This window comes from Oncorhynchus tshawytscha, linkage group LG19 (assembly GCF_018296145.1).
Source record: "Oncorhynchus tshawytscha isolate Ot180627B linkage group LG19, Otsh_v2.0, whole genome shotgun sequence".
NCBI classification, from domain to species: Eukaryota; Metazoa; Chordata; class Actinopteri; order Salmoniformes; family Salmonidae; genus Oncorhynchus; species Oncorhynchus tshawytscha.
Window position 1 is genome coordinate 37,907,204 of NC_056447.1, and position 18,902 is coordinate 37,926,105.

Consider the following 18,902-nt stretch of genomic DNA (forward strand, 5'->3'; position numbering starts at 1 on the left):
GCCTGTGGATTATGTCTTCGTATATACATTGGAGATAGACTGCCATTTAAGTATTGTGGTCAGATTCTATAGCCGGAGGCAGAGTTGAGATTTGATTCCTGTCTGATCGGAATGCACTGCTTGCGTTTTTTCTCTCAGCCTAGCCGACTGGTCCTGGATCAATTGAATGGACTGGCTGTGGATTTGATCTCTGTTCCTTCAGAATGTTGACTTTGGTAAAATTGTTCCACAGCTTGAAGATTACAGTGCGATGGTATTTAGTGTTCTTCTGTTTCACGGTGATCCTATGGCATCGTTTAGTGATATATCCACGTCAAGCTCCTCCGACATCAGCTTGAGCACGTAGTTGGAAAGGTCCCATTTTTCCTCATCTTCCAGTAAGGACAATCTTCTCATGTTGTTTCGTTTCATTCAGTTTTGCTGCTGGTCAAATTCATCTTCTAAACTTGGTTTCCAGAAGGATAATTTTGTTGTCTTGTTCGTTCATGCGCACGACTTGTATGTGCATGTCTGACATGTCAGACACTACTTTCTTTTTGAGCTAATCTACTTTTTTAACAACAAACTGTGGCATTTTGTTTTGGTGTGCATTGAGAGCATTTTAGCTACATTACACGACCAGCGGTATGTGGACACCTGCTTGTCGAACATCTCATTCCAAAATCATGGGAGTTGGTCCCCCTTCACTGCTATAACTCTTCTGGGAAGGCTTTCCACTAAAGGTTGGAACATTACTGCAGAGACTTGCTTCCATTAAGCCACAAAAGTATTAGTGAGGTCGGGGACTGATGTTGGCCGATTAGGCCTGGCTTGCAGTCGGCGTTCCAATTCAATCCCAAAGGTGTTCGATGGGGTTGAAGTCAGGGCTCTGTGCATGCCAGTCAAGTTCTCCCACACCAATCTCAACAAACCATTTCTGTATGGATCTTTTTTTTGTTGCACGGGGACATTATGCTGAGACAGGAAAGGGTCTTCCCCAAACTGCTGCCAAAGTTAGAAGCACAGAATCGTCTAGAATGTCATTGTATTTTGTAGTGTTAAGATTACCCTTCACTGGAACTAAAGGGCCTAGCCGGAACCAGGAAAAACAGCCCCAGACCATTATTCCTCCTCCACCAAACTTTACAGTTGGCACTATGCATTCGGGCAGGCAGCGTTCTCCTGGCATCCACCAAACACAGATTCGTCCGGACTGACAGGTGGTGAAGCGTGATTAATCTCTCCAGAGCATTTCCAATGCTCCAGAGTCCAATGCCTGTGAACTTTACACCACTCTAGCCAAGGCTTGGCATTGCGCATGGTGATCTTAGGCTTGTGTGCGGCTGCTTGGCCATGGAAGCTCCCGGCGAACAGTTCTTGGGCTGACGTTGCTTCCAGAGGCAGTTTGGAACTCGGTAGTGAGTGTTGCAACCGAGGACAGACGATTTTTGCATGGTACGCGCTTCAGCACTCAACGCTCCCATTCTATGAGCTTGTGTGGCCTACCACTTTGTGGCTGAGCCGTTGTAGACGTTTCCACTTCACAATAACAGCACTTGCTGTTAATCGGGCAGCTCTAGCACTGCAGAAATTTGACAAACTGACTTGTTGGAAAGATGGCATCCTATGACGGTGCCACAATGAACGTCACTGAACTCTTCATTAAGGCCAGTCTACTGCCAATGTTTGTATATGGAGATTGTTTGGCTGTATGCTCAATTTTATACACTGGTCAACAACAGGTGTGGCCGAAATAGCCGAATTCACTAATTTGAAGGGGTGTCCACATACACTATATATACACAAAAGTATGTTTTCCTAGATATCGCTTAGCTGTTCTTTACTCTCGTTTGCATCTCCAAGTTAAACTTGTCTTTTCCTCCGAGGGAAGTCATTGATTCGTGTCGCTGCGCTGCTTTACCAACTGATTGGTTCGCTGTTGTTCATAACTGACCGCTCGCTCTCTCCCAGTTGATTGGGGATATATTGATCTATCAATTTTAGAGGCTTAAATTTAAACTGTTGTCTGGCTTCTACATTTAATCACAGTTTTGTATGTAAAAACTTGACCTACTCATTCCTCAAGCATCCTATCGGTACACGCATGCTCTCGCATTTCTATAGCTTCCTAAATAAAAAATATAATGGTGCGGAAGTGCCAAGATGGAGGCGCCGTGGTGTCAAATCAACGCCCCCTGTCAGTCATCTAGTGAATACATAAATCATTGGTGGGAACTTGTCCAAGTTCCTCACTTAAGAGGAGTGTGTGCTGAGAGACAGGCCTGCTGTCTCACAGTAAGCCACTGCAGTAAGTTGTAGAGAGAGCTGCTCAGACAAATTGACTCCAGATCAGATGGCTGGGTACTGCAGTAAACTGTACAGTACGTCTCCTCAAAGAAACTGACTCCAGATAAGCCTCCACAAGCTCAAACACATAACCATTGTGTTTCAAGTGAAGCAGTGAATAAAATGAGTAGGAATATAGCACTGTTGTAATTGCAGATACAGATCAACAGTAAACAAGGATTTGAAAAGGAGAACGGGGCCCATTATATAACAGCAGCATTATGTAATAGGCTTAAGTTGTGTACGTGTGTCTGTGCCAATATCTGTGTGTCGGTTTGTCTGTGTGTGTGTGTGTGTGTTTTGCGCGGATGTGTGTTGATTATATTCTTGCTTATGCTCCGATGTGCGTATGTGCGGATTTGTATCTGTGTGTGTGAGATAAGATGACGTTCAGTGAGACAGAAAGATTGCAATCAGCTGATGTTATGTAAGCTCTTGTTGCCAGTTTGGCTGAAAAACACAGTTTAAAAAGGTGCTGAGAGTGCTTTTACTAAAAGTGTAGTCCACAGACTAACATTTGAGCTGTGTGTATGGGCTAATATAAACAATCCCAGCCTACCTCTGACATAACAAGTCTTTCCCAAAATAACACCACAGCGTAAAAATGTACTTGGGCACAATCCCCTGGCAAAATAATAACAGTGTACAGTATATGAGGGTGATTCAGGGGTTCAGTACTGCTTCACTGAACCATTCTGACACCTCACTTTGTCTCACACTACAGACTACACCACTCGCAGTGGCACTCCAGTGGTTGGCGCTCGCCATATTGCTGTGAAGCTTTTCCACCAGGCACACAACAGAACATGGACAAAGCACACAACTCAGCATGATAGTGACTAGGGGAACAACCATTTTAGGCTTAAGAGGAGTTGTGTATGGCTTCTCCTGCCAGCAGCACTGAGTCTCTAGTGGAGGAATCGACCCTGCAACAGAGAGAGAAAGAGAGTGTGTGTGTGTATATATGAAAGAGAGAGAGAGAGAGAGAAAATCAGAGAGAACAGACCGATAAAGGGGAGTTATAGGGACACACACACTCACACACTCTTAACCTGCTCAGAGGGATGACTAATTAATGAACCATGATTAAACTCCAGAGTATGTTTCGGGTATAGTCAGGTACAGGTGCCCTCTGTAGGGCCTTTGTTTATTGGTTAGTGCTATTTGGAATCTTTGGGACGTCCCTACCCTAAACATAAGACTTACCCAATCCTAACCTTAACCTTTTACATTTCAACTTCAATGGGGTGACAAAGTTGGGACATCCCAAGGATACCGTTTGGACTTTTCCTTTGTTTATTTGGCTAGTCACTGACATAGCACCACCCATAAGGTTAACTGCTCACACCTCACCTGAGGAAGCATTCTTTTTTTGACCAATCCACTTCCATAATCAACCGTAGTGGCCTATAGTCCACTACACTGCTATCAAACTAAGAAAAGCAAGCAGGACATGATTGTGTTAATCACTGTCTTGAGAAAGAGCCAAGGTTGTTCAATTCACCCATCCCTGCTGGAGACTGTACTAAATGTGCTGCCTTTCACTTGACTCACCTAGGTAAAAACTGACCGACTCAGAGGAGTGTGTGTGTGTGTGTGCGCGCGCGTGTGTGAGTGAGTGAGAGAGACTATGCGTGTGTGATGTATGGGCTCCCCACACGCTGACCTTTGGCTTCTATAGATCATGAGTTCAGAGGCCCCTCTCGTCTTCCTCTATCCTGTTGCAATCGACGGACACGTTGCTAAGGAGTGTGTGTCTGTGTGCGAGAGTGTTTGTGGGAGAAAGGGACGGGAGAGCACGTGCCATGCAAGGCTGATCCATTAGCAGGCCACTTGAGATGCGTTATGTAACACAGCTGTGGCTGCAGTACACCTGCTGGTTCTGTGCTCACTGTGATAAATCTCACACACACTCACACACACACACACACACACAATTCAGAAAGTATTTAGACCCCTTCACCTTTTCCACATTTTGTTACGTTATGGCCTTATTCTAAAATGAATTAAAAACGTTTTTCCCCTCTTATCAATCTACACACAATACCCCCTACATTTCTGCAAAAAATAAAACTGAAATATCACATTTACATACGTTTTCAGACCCTTTACTCAGTACTTTGTTGAAGCACCTTTGGCAGCGATTACAGCCTCGAGTCTTCTTGGGTATGATGCTACAAGCTTGGCACACCTGAATTTGGGGAGTTTCTACCAATCTTCTCTGCAGATCCTCTCAAGGTCTGTCAGTTTGGATGGGGAGTGTTGCTGCACAGCTATTTTCAGGGCTCTCCAGAAACGTTCGATCTGGTTCAAGTCTGGGCACTGGCTGGGCCACTCAAGGACATTCAGAGATTTGTCCCGAAGCCAATCCTGCATCGTCTTGGCTGTGTGCGTAGGGGCGTTGTCCTGTTGGAAGGTGAATCTAAACACTGATCAAGGATCTCTCTGTACTTTGCTCCATTCATCTTTCCCTCAACCCTGACTAGTCTCCCAGTCCCTGCCACTGAAAAACATCCCCACAGCATGATGCTGCCACCACCATGCTTCACCTTAGGGATGTTACCAGGTTTCCTCCAGACGTGACGCTTGGCATTCAGACCAAAGAGTTCAATCTTGGTTACATCAGACAGAGAATCTTGTTTCTCATGGTCTGAGAGTCCTTTAGGTGCCTTTTGGTAAACTCCAAGCGGGTTGTCATGTGCCTTTTACTGAGGAGTGGATTCTGTCTGGCCACTCTACCATAAATGACTGATTGGTGGAGTGCTGCAGAGATGGTTGTCCTTCTGGAAGGTTCTCCCATTTCCACAGAACTCTGGAGCTCTGTCAGAGTGACCATCGGGTTCTTGGTCACCTCCCAAGAACCCATTTAAGGAACCCATTTTCGTTTTGTCATTATGGAGTATTGTGTGTATATTGATGAGGATAAAAAACATGTAATACATTTTAGAATAAGGCTGTAATGTAACAAAATGTGGAAAAAGTCAAAGGGTCTGAATACTTTCCGAATGCACTGTAAGCATGCACACACACACACACACACACACACACACACAACAGCATTCTGCCAATCACAGTGCTTATAGGCCCTACATAAAAAGATTCACCATGTCACCATGCACTAGTACCTTGGACTGACTGGCCGTCAGAAGAGGGCGCATCACTAGTATAAAACATGCAAAAATAGATTCAATTGTCAATTATGTTATGGAAATCTGCATTGTTATACAATCATCCCTGATCTCCCATTATGTCGTAATGTAAATCACCACAATGATGTTTAAATCCATGAACCTCTTGGCAACCATCTAAAACACCTTTTGGTAACCCGTTACTTAAAGCATCCAGCTATAATGCTTTATAACATCTTATAATCATGTATGAGCTTTTATGTTTTATAACAAGGCATATCATATGTTAAAGTATCTCTTTGTTTCAACGTTTGAACAGATTCAAAATCGCTGGTAGTAGTCAGAATCATTATGAGATGATTATAAGTAATTATGAGGGGGATATTCATGCTCATGACAAGCCTAACGATGCATCATAATACCTACCCAATACATACAAGCTCCTCTGTATGGCTTCTTTTCCAGACAGGTTGCAGCACTCATTACATACAGTGAGCTGATGAGTCCACCCTTTATATTACTGTATCACACTACTACAATCCTAGAGGGGAGAAGGTCTGAGTATCACAGTACTACAACCCTAGAGGGGAGAAGGTCTGAGTATCACAGTACTACAACCCTAGAGGGGAGAAGGTTCGAGTATCACAGTACTACAACCCTAGAGGGGAGAAGGTCTGAGTATCACAGTACTACAACCCTAGAGGGGAGAAGGTCTGAGTATCACAGTACTACAACCCTAGAGGGGAGAAGATCTGAGTATCACAGTACTACAACCCTAAAGGGGTGAAGGTCAGAGTATCACAGTACTACAACCCTAAAGGGGTGAAGGTCAGAGTATAATAGTAACAGTCACTAGTTTCTGTGAAACCTGAGAGAAGTACTGCACTGTAGCTTTATAACCAAGTCTGAGAAGATAATTAAAAGGAGAGGAAGAGAGAAGAAAGGGAGACTGGTGCTGGGCAGGGGGAAGGGGGGGGGTGAGGCTCAGTCACGTTTTGGGTGTTTTTTTTCTCTCTTTTTTTGGCTGAGTCTGCTGCAGAGGCTGGGGGTTCACAGTCACACTAGAATACCGTGTCTGGCTGCTGAGGACAAAGATGAGGAGGAGGAACACACACATTGAGAGGCTATGGCTACTGCATACACATACACATGTCAGGACAAACTTAGTGTTTGTGTGTGCAAGGAGTGTGAATTTAACGTTCCAACACGGTTTTCACATTCAGTGTAGGGGCTCAAATATAAAATCCTGACTTATCATTGCATCACCAGTACCTTGGTGATAAAACACACAAGACATGTGTAGAGCATGGAGGTAGCGAATTAACTACCCACCTTGATCATCTGGGCCACGTAGCTCTCGGGGCCAGTGTACTCCGTGGGGTCCTTCACCCTCACCAGAACCAGGAAGTACAGGTAGTGCCACATGTTGTGTTCTGACCTGATGTGCTCCTCAAATGACACGGTCTTGTTGTCAAACTTATCCCTCTCCAACCCTGAGAGAGGTGAAACATTACTTATACACTCTGAAAACAACAATTAACTTTACCGTTCCGTCTTTCTTTGGTGTTCTTAACCATATTTTAGAGCCTCCATCCTGTCTTACTGTATATCTACAGCAAATATTACTGTCTAATATCTACAAGCACAATATAGCTAGTTCGATTTCTTTATAACATTCCAAGACAGTGGAATGGGTATTGCTACCAAAGTTGCAAGATGCAAGGAATTTACTGTAGAATGACACGATTTACTGAATTTTCATCATGATGATACAAAACCCCCCACAGTTTCACACAGAAGGGCAACAAATAAAGCAACAGAACTGTACTATTTGTATTTCTCTGCTATGTACAGTTATGTAGTGCTATGTACAGTTGTGTAGTGCTTTGTACAGTTGTGTAGTGCTTTGTACAGTTATGTAGTGCTATGTACAGTTATGTAGTGCTTTGTACAGTTATGTAGTGCTTTGTACAGTTATGTAGTGCTTTGTACAGTTATGTAGTGCTATGTACAGTTATGTAGTGCTATGTACAGTTATGTAGTGCTATGTACAGTTATGTAGTGCTTTGTACAGTTATGTAGTGCTTTGTACAGTTATGTAGTGCTTTGTACAGTTATGTAGTGCTTTGTACAGTTATGTGGTGCTCTAGTGCTGTATAGTGCCATGTAGTTCTACGTAGTGCTACATAGTGTTATGTAGTGCTATGTGGAGTTATGAAGTGCTATGTAGGGCTGTGTACCCACCACAGATGAAGCAGGTGGTCTTCAGTATCTCCTCCTTCCTCTGCTTCTCGCTCCTCAGGTCGGCGAACGTATCGATGATGACGCCGAAGATGAGGTTGAGGACGATGATGATGACAATAAAGAAGAACAGTAGGTCATACACCACACGGGCCGCAAACAGAGGATCCTGGGTAACGAGAGGACCAGTGAGATATTCATCAGCATCCTCATGAAAAGTTGTATCACTATACACGTCATCATACTCAGCATCCCAATGAATACCATTATCATAAACATGAAAAAGATTTGGCCTTTTGTTTTCTATATTTTTTGTAAAACAAACAGTCAATCTATCCTCCCATCCATCAATTACTGGCTGACTGGTTCATTGATCAACTGATTGATTGTACCAGGTCACTCACGTCTTTGGAAGGCTTCCTCAGCACGTCTCCTACTCCCCCTCCGTTCCTCAGGCCCTGGTTCAGCACCGTCACGATACACATCAGCAGAGTGTCACACACACGCTCTGTCCCATCGTCCTCCTCCACCATCACTGGACATAAAATAGTGTACGAAACTAATGATAAATGTACACAACGGAAGTAGTGTCCCAGATCTTCCTGACAATGAGTGACACGTTTATAATTCAAAAACATTCTGACAAAATTCTAAAACTTGCACAGGTTGAAATCCCTTCACAATAGTAGATGTAGGACTTCAACACAGGATGAAAGGGTTTAAACACATGGGATGATGTGACCCCTCTACGCGACAGAAAAAAATGAGAGGGTGAAAAGAAAAAAGCAAGGGAGAGATTGAGAGGGTGAAACATAGCCAGAGATGGAGGGATAGAAATAGCATAGAGAGAAGTGAGGGGTTAGAACACGTGTAGAGGCCCCTGAAGTGCTTGTGATCCATGGACACACACTGGGCTAGAGAACAAAGATGAGGACGATGAGTCATCCCCTCTGCTTCTCCCTCTCCAGGATGCTGCTTTAACATCCTGCCTCTAACACCCTGTCTCGACACCCTTCCTCAGCGTGGAACCTTCCAGAGGCTAACTGACTAGAGAGAGTAGCCAACACTTCACATTTGCACAGCTCCCTGAACAGGAACACACCTAGAGGGCTACTGAACATGAAGGACTGAGAACTGACTGAACTAGCCACGTTCTGATTAAGAACCACTGTTACAGCACATTGAGTTTGGGGATCCATGTGCAAAATGCTGTTAGATAAAACATTCATGATAAGGACAAGTGGTTGGCAGTTCATATCACATGGCCTCAAAAGAGTGATAGAGGTGATAGGTAGGATAGAAAGTGCTGAAAGAGCAGAGGACCGGATTCAAACCCATGTTCGCTACAGTATATTGTACATATGCTCCAGAGGCAGCGGCTATAGACCACTAAGACCTGCCCAGACCACACACACAGTGTAGCCTAGTGGTTAGAGTGTTGGACTAGTAACCGAAAGGTTGCAAGTTCAAATCCCTGAGCTGACAAGGTACAAATCTGTCGTTCTGCCCCTGAACAGGCAGTTACCCCACTGTTCATAGGCCGTCATTGAAAATAAGAATTTGTTCTTAACTGACTTGCCTTGTTAAATAAAGGTTTTTAAAAAATGGACATGGAGAGTTCTAAAGCCTGCTGCATTGTCAATTATACACAGAGGAAAATACTAATGAGACAAAGGCAGAATACCTTTTAAGGGGGTCATTGTAGAGACTTAGGTGGTGATAATAACTTACTGGTGACAGACGTGGGTAAGTAGTCTGGGCAGCCGTCTTTCAAACACTTGTCGGAGGGAGCTCGGCCATCTTTTAGTGTTTCCAGTTTCCCTAAAAGCAGGAAAATAAGCAAGTCCAACTGAAAACAAAATAATAGGACAGTATACAGAAATAATTTTGCGTAGGTTACGATAGAAAAGACGCTTGAAGTTTCTCATCAATATTTCATAATCTAGAAACGTTATTAAAAAGGTCGCAGAAAAACAAGGAGCAGACATGCCCCTTTTGTCATGGAGAATAGAGCTGTTATCTATTCATACCCAATCATGATAGACTCAACATAAATCACATTAGCAGTAGTTGCGTATCCAGCACATAACAGCAGATGCAGGCCGGTGGCTATGTGTGTTTTAAAATACTGACATTTCAACAGGCCCTTCATATCCTTTTCAACGGTGCTTGACTGTGATAATGAGAGACATGTAGAGTCAAGAGGTCCACACCTGGGCTGGAGAGTCACGACCAGGGACACTTGAGACCATAACAGGAGGTAGGGAAGCTGGTGAGATGAGGCAGGGTGCTCCCCCCCTCCTCTTCACTAATAAAACATAACGTTGTCACAACATTATAAATAGGTTGTGAGAAGGCTGGTTATGACATTGCGCATGTAAACGTGGTCAAAGTAGTCTGGATAGTAGCTCATAATCCAATTAATGGTCTTGTTTGGGATAAGCTGTTCACATGCACCTTTGATATCCTGCTCACGAGTGTCCCGGTCTCCAGAAATAAACAGAATATTCCTAATTGAAGTTCATATGGGTTAAATGGAATAGTAACTGAAATGTGGACACTGACAGTGGGCCTATAACCTCTCACATGTAAAATAATATTAACTCCTGCAGAATTATGCATTTCTTGCAGTGAAATTATACAACAAATATTACATTTTGTCTTGGGAACAGGAGTGGAGAAATATTATTTATTTCATTGAAAATCGAGAAAATGTGAATGCACGTGTAAAGTGTTATCTTTGACATTGTTATGCAAGCAGACAGTATTTCAACCACATACAGTGGGGCAAAAAAAGTATTTAGTCAGCCAACAATTGTGCAAGTTCTCCCACTTAAAAAGACGACAGAGGCCTGTAATTATCATAAGTACACTTCAACTATGAGACAAAATGAGAAAAAAAAATCCAGAAAATCACATTGTAGGATTTTTAATGAATTTATTTGCAAATTATGGTGGAAAATAAGTATTTGGTCACCTACAAACAAGCAAGATTTCTGGCTCTCACAGACCTGTAACTTCTTCTTTAAGAGGCTCCTCTGTCCTCCACTCGTTACCTGTATTAATGGCACCTGTTTGAACTTGTTATCAGTATAAAAGACACCTGTCCACAACCTCAAACAGTCACACTCCAAACTCCACTATGGCCAAGACCAAAGAGCTGTCAAAGGACACCAGAAACAAAATTGTAGACCTGCACCAGGCTGGGAAGACTGAATCTGCAATAGGTAAGCAGCTTGGTTTGAAGAAATCAACTGTGGGAGCATTTATTAGGAAATGGAAGACATACAAGACCACTGATAATCTCCCTCGATCTGGGGCTCCACGCAAGATCTCACCCCGTGGGGTCAAAATGATCACAAAAATCCCAGAACCATACAGGGGGACCTAGTGAATGACCTGCAGAGAGCTGGGACCAAAGTAACAAAGCCTACCATCAGTAACACACTAAGCCGCCAGGGACTCAAATCCTGCAGTGCCAGATGTGTCCCCCTGCTTAAGCCAGTACATGTCCAGGCCCGTCTGAAGTTTGCTAGAGAGCATTTGGATGATCCAGAAGAAGATTGGGAGAATGTCATATGGTCAGATGAAACCAAAATAGAACTTTTTGGTAAAAACTCAACTCGTTGTGTTTGGAGGACAAAGAATGCTGAGTTGCAGCCAAAGAACACCATACCTACTGTGAAGCATGGGGGTGGAAACATCATGCTTTGGGGCTGTTTTTCTGCAAAGGGACCAGGACGACTGATCCGTGTAATTGAAAGAATGAATGGGGCCATGTATCGTGAGATTTTGAGTGAAAACCTCCTTCCATCAGCAAGGGCATTGAATATGAAACGTGGCTGGGTCTTTCAGCATGATAATGATCCCAAACACACCGCCCGGGCAACGAAGGAGTGGCTTCGTAAGAAGCATTTCAAGGTCCTGGAGTGGCCTAGCCAGTCTCCAGATCTCAACCCCATAGAAAATCTTTGGAGGGAGTTGAAAGTCCGTATTGCCCAGCAACAGCTTCAAAACGTCACTGCTCTAGAGGAGATCTGCATGGAGGAATGGGCCAAAATACCAGCAACACTGTGTGAAAACCTTGAAGACTTACAGAAAACGTTTGACCTCTGTCATTGCCAACACAGGGTATATAACACAGTATTGAGATAAACTTTTGTTATTGACCAAATACTTATTTTCCACCATAATTTTCAAATAAATTCATTAAAAATCCTACAATGTGATTTTCTGGATTTTTTTCCCTAATTTTGTCTGTCATAGTTGAAGTGTACCTATGATGAAAATTACAGGCCTCTCTCATCTTTTTAAGTGGGAGAAATTGCACAATTGGTGGCTGACTAAATACTTTTTTGCCCCACTGTATAATATGCACCCAAAACCAACTGAAGACTTATCATAAATGTGTCTCATCATTTTAATTTCCTTAAAACCGGTCAAACTGATGACATTTGGACATTTTGCACAGGAACAATCTTCCCACTGTTTTGGAGTTAGTGTTTTACTCCCCAGTCCCTAAACGAAACAGACAACTTTACTGTTGTTAACTAGATTACTAATGCATTAATTTGATCAATATAAGACATTATTCTGGTGAACACTTTTATTTAGTCTATGGCAAAAAGTTATGACAGAAGAGAAGTTGCATGTATCTAACTATAGTTGACAAAAAATGGCCTACCAAATGTCAGAAATTATAAGCAGAAATGTATCTAAATTAGGGGTGAATGTAGCCTAAGCCAGTAGTCTATAATGTTCAGTACGGAGTATCAGCAAAACAAATTATTATGGAATTATTATGGTGGATGGAACTGTGCAGATATCACTTTAAAAAGTAGGCTGTTTGACAATCAGATGAAAACATCACACAATGGGATGTGTAAAACGGTCTGCAATAAACAACAGTAAATCAGAAGATCAGAATATCCCAGGCATTTTATGCAGGTTTCTCATACCCGGGATACAAACGTTTTCGGGTGACTGAACAGGATATGATGTTTATATGCGTCAACTCGATAATTGAGTATACCGAATAATAATGGGATATTGGTGTGCATGTAAACGTAGCCACTTGTGAGAACGTCTCAAATTGATTGGTCACATATAGTGACTTGGAGACAACTTTGTGACAACCAATTCTGTCTAATAGGGACCATGCCTGGAGCTCGTTTTCTCATAAGAGATTCTAGTATATGCCCATCTCATAACCCTCTCTCTTCATTGCTTCAGATTGTCCCAAACATACATTCTCTTTTCAGGCACATTTCAATAAACCCAAATAATTTATCCATCAAACAGTTTGACCCAAGCTTCAACTATGGCAAATGGACTGTGTGGTATAACACTCACATAAAGAGGTAATATGCATTATAACCCTTGATAAACGGACAAACACGATTTGAGAAAATGAACTGCAATTTAAAGAGCCATGTTGACTGTCTTTTAGCTAGGTCTTTTTCATTTGTCAAAAGTTGCACTAAGAATTGCAGTGCCCTCAGACAGCTCAGCCCACAGACAGAGACACAGACACACCCCCACCCCCCAGCCCAGCCGGTTACATAAGAGAGTGCTGCGCTGCACAGCCACTGCTCCAGATTATGCAACAGGTGCACATGTGCTGGCAGGTTCTCTCCCTAAGACTGCCCGAGCGCTGTGCAAGAGCAAGAGCACGTACACACGCCCACACAGACACACTCTCGCATGCATGTACTCATGCTCTGGAAAGCGCTCACACACACATAGCCAAATTGGGAACTGAAAAGGCATAGGCTATTCATTCTGCATGCAAATATGTATTTACATACAGCGCCTTCAGAAAGTATTCTTACCCCTTGATTTACTCCACATGTTTTTCTGTTAAAGACTGAATATTATTATTTTTACATTTAGCCCCCCTCCAAAAAAAATGAAATACAGTGGTGGAAAAATAACCCAAATGAAGCGTTTGAGTTTAGTGAGTGCGCCAGATCAGATGCAGAAGGGATTACCAGGGACGTTCTCTTGATAAGTGTGTGAATTATACAATTTTCCTGTCCTGCTAAGCATTCAAAATGTAACAAGTAATTTTGGGTGTCAGGGAAAATGTATGGAGTAAAAAGTATATGATTTTCTTTAGGAATGTAGAGTAGTAAAAAGTAAAAGTTGTCAAAAATACAAATAGTAAAGTAAAGATCTCCCTTAAAACTACTTAAGTAAAAGTACTTTAAAGTATTCATACCCGAGTCAATATCACCTCTGGCAATGATTACAGCTGTAAGTCTTTCTGGGTAAGAGCTTTGCACACCTGGATAGCACAATATTTGCACATAATATATTTTTTTATTCTTCAATCTCTCAAGTTGGTTGTTGATCATAGCTAGACAGCCATGTTGAAGTCGCCATAGATTTATTAGCCAATTTAAGTCAAATCTTTAACTAGCCCACTCAGGAACATTCAATGCCATCTTGGTAAGCAGCTCTAGTGTATATATGGCCTTGTGTTGAAGGTTATGGTACTGTTGAAAGGTGAATTCATCTTCCAGTATCTGTTGGAAAGCCACTGAACCAGGTTTTCCTCTAGGATTTTGCATGTGCTTACCTCTAGTTTATTTTTATCAAAAAAAACTCCCTAGTCCTTGCCAATGATAAGCATACCCATAACATGATTCTGCCACCATGATTGAAAATACAAAAAGTGGTACTCAGTGATGAGTTGGATTTGCTCCAAACATAATGCTTTGGATTCAGTCCTCCCAGCTGCTGACTGCACTGAGGCTAGGAAACACTGTCACCACCGATAAATCCACGATAATTGAGAATTTCAATAAGCATTTTTCTACTGCTGGCCATGCTTTCCACCTGGCTACCCCTACCCCGGTCAACAGCTCTGCACCCCCCACAGCAACTTGTCCAATTCTCCACCATTTGTCCTTCACCCAAATACAGATAGCTGATGTTCTGAAAGAGTTGCAAAATCTGGACCCCTACAAATCAGCTGGGCTAGACAATCTGGACCCTCTCTAACAGTATCTGCCACAATTGTTGCAACACCTATTACTAGCCTGTTCAACCTCTCTTTCGTATCATCCGAGATCCCCAAAGATTGGAAAGCTGCCGTGGTCATCCTCCTCTTCAAAGGGGGAGACACTCTAGACCCAAACTGTTGCAAACTTAAATCTATTCTACCCTGCCTTTCTAAGGTCTTCGAAAGCCAAGTTAAACAGATCACCGACCATTTCAAATCCCACCGTACCTTCTCCGCTATGCAATCAGGTTTCCGAGCTGGTCATGGGTGCACCTCAGCCATGCTCAAGGTCCTAAACGATATCATAACCGCCATCGATAAGAGACGATACTGCACAGCCGTAGTCATCAACCTGGCCAAGGCTTTCGGCTCTGTCAATCACCGCATTCTTATCGGCAGACTCAACAGCCTTGGTTTCTCAAATGACTGCCTCACCTGGTTCACCAACTACTTCTCAGAGAGAGTTCAGTGTGTCAAATTGAAGGGCCTGTTGTCCGGACCTCTGGCAGTCTCTGGGGGTGCCACAGGGTTCAATTCTCGGGATGACTCTTTTCTCTGTATACATCAATGATGTTGCTCTTGCAGCTGGTGATTCTCTGATCCACCTCTACGCAGACGACACTATTTTGTATACTTCTGGCCCTTCTTTGGACACTGTGTTAACTAACCTGGGGCAGCAGGTAGCCTAGTGGTTAGAGCGTTGGACTAGTAACCGAAAGGTTGCAAGAATGAATCCCAAGATAAAATCTGTCATTCTGCCCTTGAACAAGGCAGTTATAACCCACTGTTCCTAGGCTGTCATTGAAAATACAAATTTGTTCTTAACTGACTTGCCTAGTTAAATGAAGTCAAATAAATAAAACCTCCAGAAGAGCTTCAATGCCATACAACTCTCCTTCCATGGCCTCCAACTGTTCTTAAATGCAAGTAAAATTAAATGCATGCTCTTCAACCAATCGCTGCATGCACCTGCCCGCCTGTCTAGCATCACTACTCTGGACGGTTCTGACTTAGAATATGTGGACAACTACAAATACCCAGGTGTCTGGTTAGACTGTAAACTCTCCTTCCAGACTCACATTAAGCATCTCCAATCCAAAATTATATATAGAATTGGCTTCCTATTTCGCAACAAAGCATCCTTCACTCATGCTTCCAAACATACCCTCATAGAACTGACTATCTGACCGATCCTTGACTTTGGCGATGTCATTTACAAAATAGCCTCCAACACTCTACTCAACAAATTGGATGCAGTCAGTCAATCACAGCCCCATCCGGTGTGTCACCAAAGCCCCATATACAACCCACCACTGCGACCTGTATGCTCTCGTTGGCTGGCACTCGCAACATATTCGTCGACAAACCCACTGGCTCTAGGTCATCTATAAGTCTTTGCTAGGTAAAGCCCCGCCTTATCTCAGCTCACTGGTCACCATAGCACCACCCAACCGTAGCACGCGCTCCAGCAGGTATATTTCACTGGTCATCCCCAAATCCAATTCCTCTTTTGGACGCCTTTCCTTTCAGTTCTCTGCTGCCAATGACTGGAACGAATTGCAAAAATCACTGAAGCTGGAGACTTATATCTCCCTCACTAACTTTAAGCATCAGCTGTCAGAGCAGCTTACAGATCATTGCACCATCGTACCTCATTCCCATATTGTTATTTTTGTTCTCCTTTGCACCCCAGTAATTCTACTTGCACATTCATCTTCTGCACATCAATCACTCCAGTGTTTAATTGCTAAATTGTAATTATTTTGCCACTCTGGCCTATTTATTGCCTTACCTCCCCAATCTTACTACATTAATTTGCAAACACTGCATACAGACTTTTCTATTGTGTTATTGACTGTACATTTGTTTATTCCATGTGTAACTCTGTGTTGTTGTATGTGTCGCACTGCTTTGCTTTATCGTGGCCAGGTCACAGTTGTAAATGAGAACTTGTTCTCAACTGGCCCACCTGGTTAAATAAAGGTGAAATAAAAAATAAAACAAAGTTCATTTCTTGGCACATTGTTTGCAGTTTTACTTTAGTGCCTTATTGAAAACAGGATGTACATTTTGATGGCAATTTGCATATAGTCCAGAATGTTATGAAGAGTGATCAGATGAATTGCAAAGTCCCTCTTTGCCATGCAAATTAACTGAATCCCCAAAAATCATTTCCACTGCATTTCAGCCCTGCCACAAAAGGACCAGCTGACATCATGTCAGTGATTCTCTCGTGGACAAGGCTGGAGATCACTCTGTCATGCTGATTGAGTTCAAATAACAGACTGGAAGCTTCAAAAGGAGGGTGGTGCTTGGAATCATTGTTCTTCATCTGTCAACCATGGTTACCTGCAAGGAAACATGTGCCATCATCATTGCTTTGTACAAAAAGGGCTTCACAGGCAAGGATATTGCTGCCAGTAAGATTACACCTAAATCAACGATTTATCAGATCATCAAGAACTTCTAGGAGAGCTGTGACCTGGCCACGATAAAGCAAAGCAGTGCGATTGGTTCAATTGTTGTGAAGAAGGCTTCAGGGTGCCCAAGAAAGTCCAGCAAGCGCCAGGACCGTCTCCTAAAGTTGATACAGCTGCGGGATCGGGGCACCACCAGTACAGAGCTTGCTCAGGAATGGCAGCAGGCAGGTGTGAGTGCATCTGCACGCATATTGAGGCGAAGACTTTTGGAGGATGGCTTGGTGTCAACAAGGGCAGCAAAGAAGACACTTCTCTCCAGGGAAGACATCAGGGACAGACTGATATTCTGCAAAGGGTACAGGGATTGGACTGCTGAGGACTGGGGTAAAGTCATTTTCTCTGATGAATCCCCTTTACGATTGTTTGGGGCATCCGGAAAAAAGCTTGTCCGGAGAAGACAAGGTGAGTGCTTCCATCAGTCCTGTGTCATGCCAACAGTAAAGCATCCTGAGACCATTCATGTGGTGGGGTTGCTTCTCAGCCAAAGGAGTGGGCTCACTCATAATTTTGCCTAAGAACACAGCCATGAATAAAGAATGGTACCAACACATCCTCTGAGAGCAACTTCTCCCAACCAACCAGGAACAGTTTGGTGACGAACAATGCCTTTTCCAGCATGATGGAGCACCTTGCCATAAGGCAAGTGTGATAACTAAGTGGCTCGGGGAACAAAACATAAATATTTTGGGTCCATGGCCAGGAAACTCCCCAGATCTTAATCCCATTGAGAACTTGTGGTCAATCCTCAAGAGGCGGGTGGACAAAAGAAAACCCACAAACTCTGACAAACTCCAAGCATTGATTATGCAAGATTGGGCTGCCATTAGTCAGAATGTGGCCCAGATGTTAATTGACAGCATGTCAGGGTGGATTGCAGAGGTCTTGAAAAAGAAGGGTCAACACTGCAAAGATTGGCTCTTTGCATCAACTTCATGTAATTGGCAATAAAAGCCTTTGACACTTATTGAATGCTTGTAATTCTACTTCAGTATTCCATAGTAACATCTGACAAAAATATCTAAAGACACAGAGGCAGCAGACCGGTGAAAATGTATATTTGTGTCATTGTCAAAACTTTTGGCCACGACTATGTTTTGAAATATTTCTTCTGTACAGAGCTTCCTTCTTTTCACTCTGCCATTTAGGTTAGTATTGTGGATTAACTACAATGGTGTTGTCATGAAGTTGGCCTGTGGGTGAGGTTTATGACATCCCCCAAAAATACCTTTCTCCCTTTCCTCTCTCTTGACTCTACAATAGGACTACAAAAAGCCTTTGTTAAGCATAGAGAGTCTGGGAACATCAAAAGGTGGGGGGAAAGGAACCATATTTCGGTAATCCAACCAGCTGAAAATATGCGTTGGTACGAAATGAAAATGATGCCAGATCAGTTGACGCATGAGACATTATTACTGATGTTAGGACGACAAACTGTATCTTGGAAAGTCTACACATTATAGTTATCAGATTCAAATGGAATTGTTGTGCAATTTAAATGTTTAAATATGAAACTATTTGTGAAAAGATTAAATGTAATTTAGCTTCTTAATGAGAGAACGGTTTGTCATAGAGTAAAATATGCTCAACTCAGTGGCCCTGCCCATGTGAACAGACAATGGTTATAAACTATGAAACACGCCCTTCTCTCCACTCCTATATGAAGCACTTGACGAAAACATACCTTTGTGTTCCGAGGACGAGGACGACGGTCCCCACGTTGAA

General features: G+C 42.9%; 1 protein-coding gene across 4 annotated transcripts in view; it reads right to left on the minus strand.

Moving 5' to 3' along the window:
* Nucleotides 1-18,902, minus strand: part of LOC112218717 (inositol 1,4,5-trisphosphate receptor type 2) — a 150,275-nt gene that overhangs the window by 11,603 nt on the left and 119,770 nt on the right. For all 4 annotated transcript variants that reach the window (XM_042301635.1, XM_042301634.1, XM_042301637.1 and 1 more), the window contains exons 52-55: nucleotides 9,426-9,515; nucleotides 8,099-8,229; nucleotides 7,698-7,863; nucleotides 6,786-6,946 (exon numbers count right to left, since the gene is read on the minus strand). In XM_042301635.1, coding sequence (XP_042157569.1) covers nucleotides 6,786-6,946; nucleotides 7,698-7,863; nucleotides 8,099-8,229; nucleotides 9,426-9,515 — 548 coding nt within the window. The remainder of the gene's footprint in view (nucleotides 1-6,785; nucleotides 6,947-7,697; nucleotides 7,864-8,098; nucleotides 8,230-9,425; nucleotides 9,516-18,902) is intronic.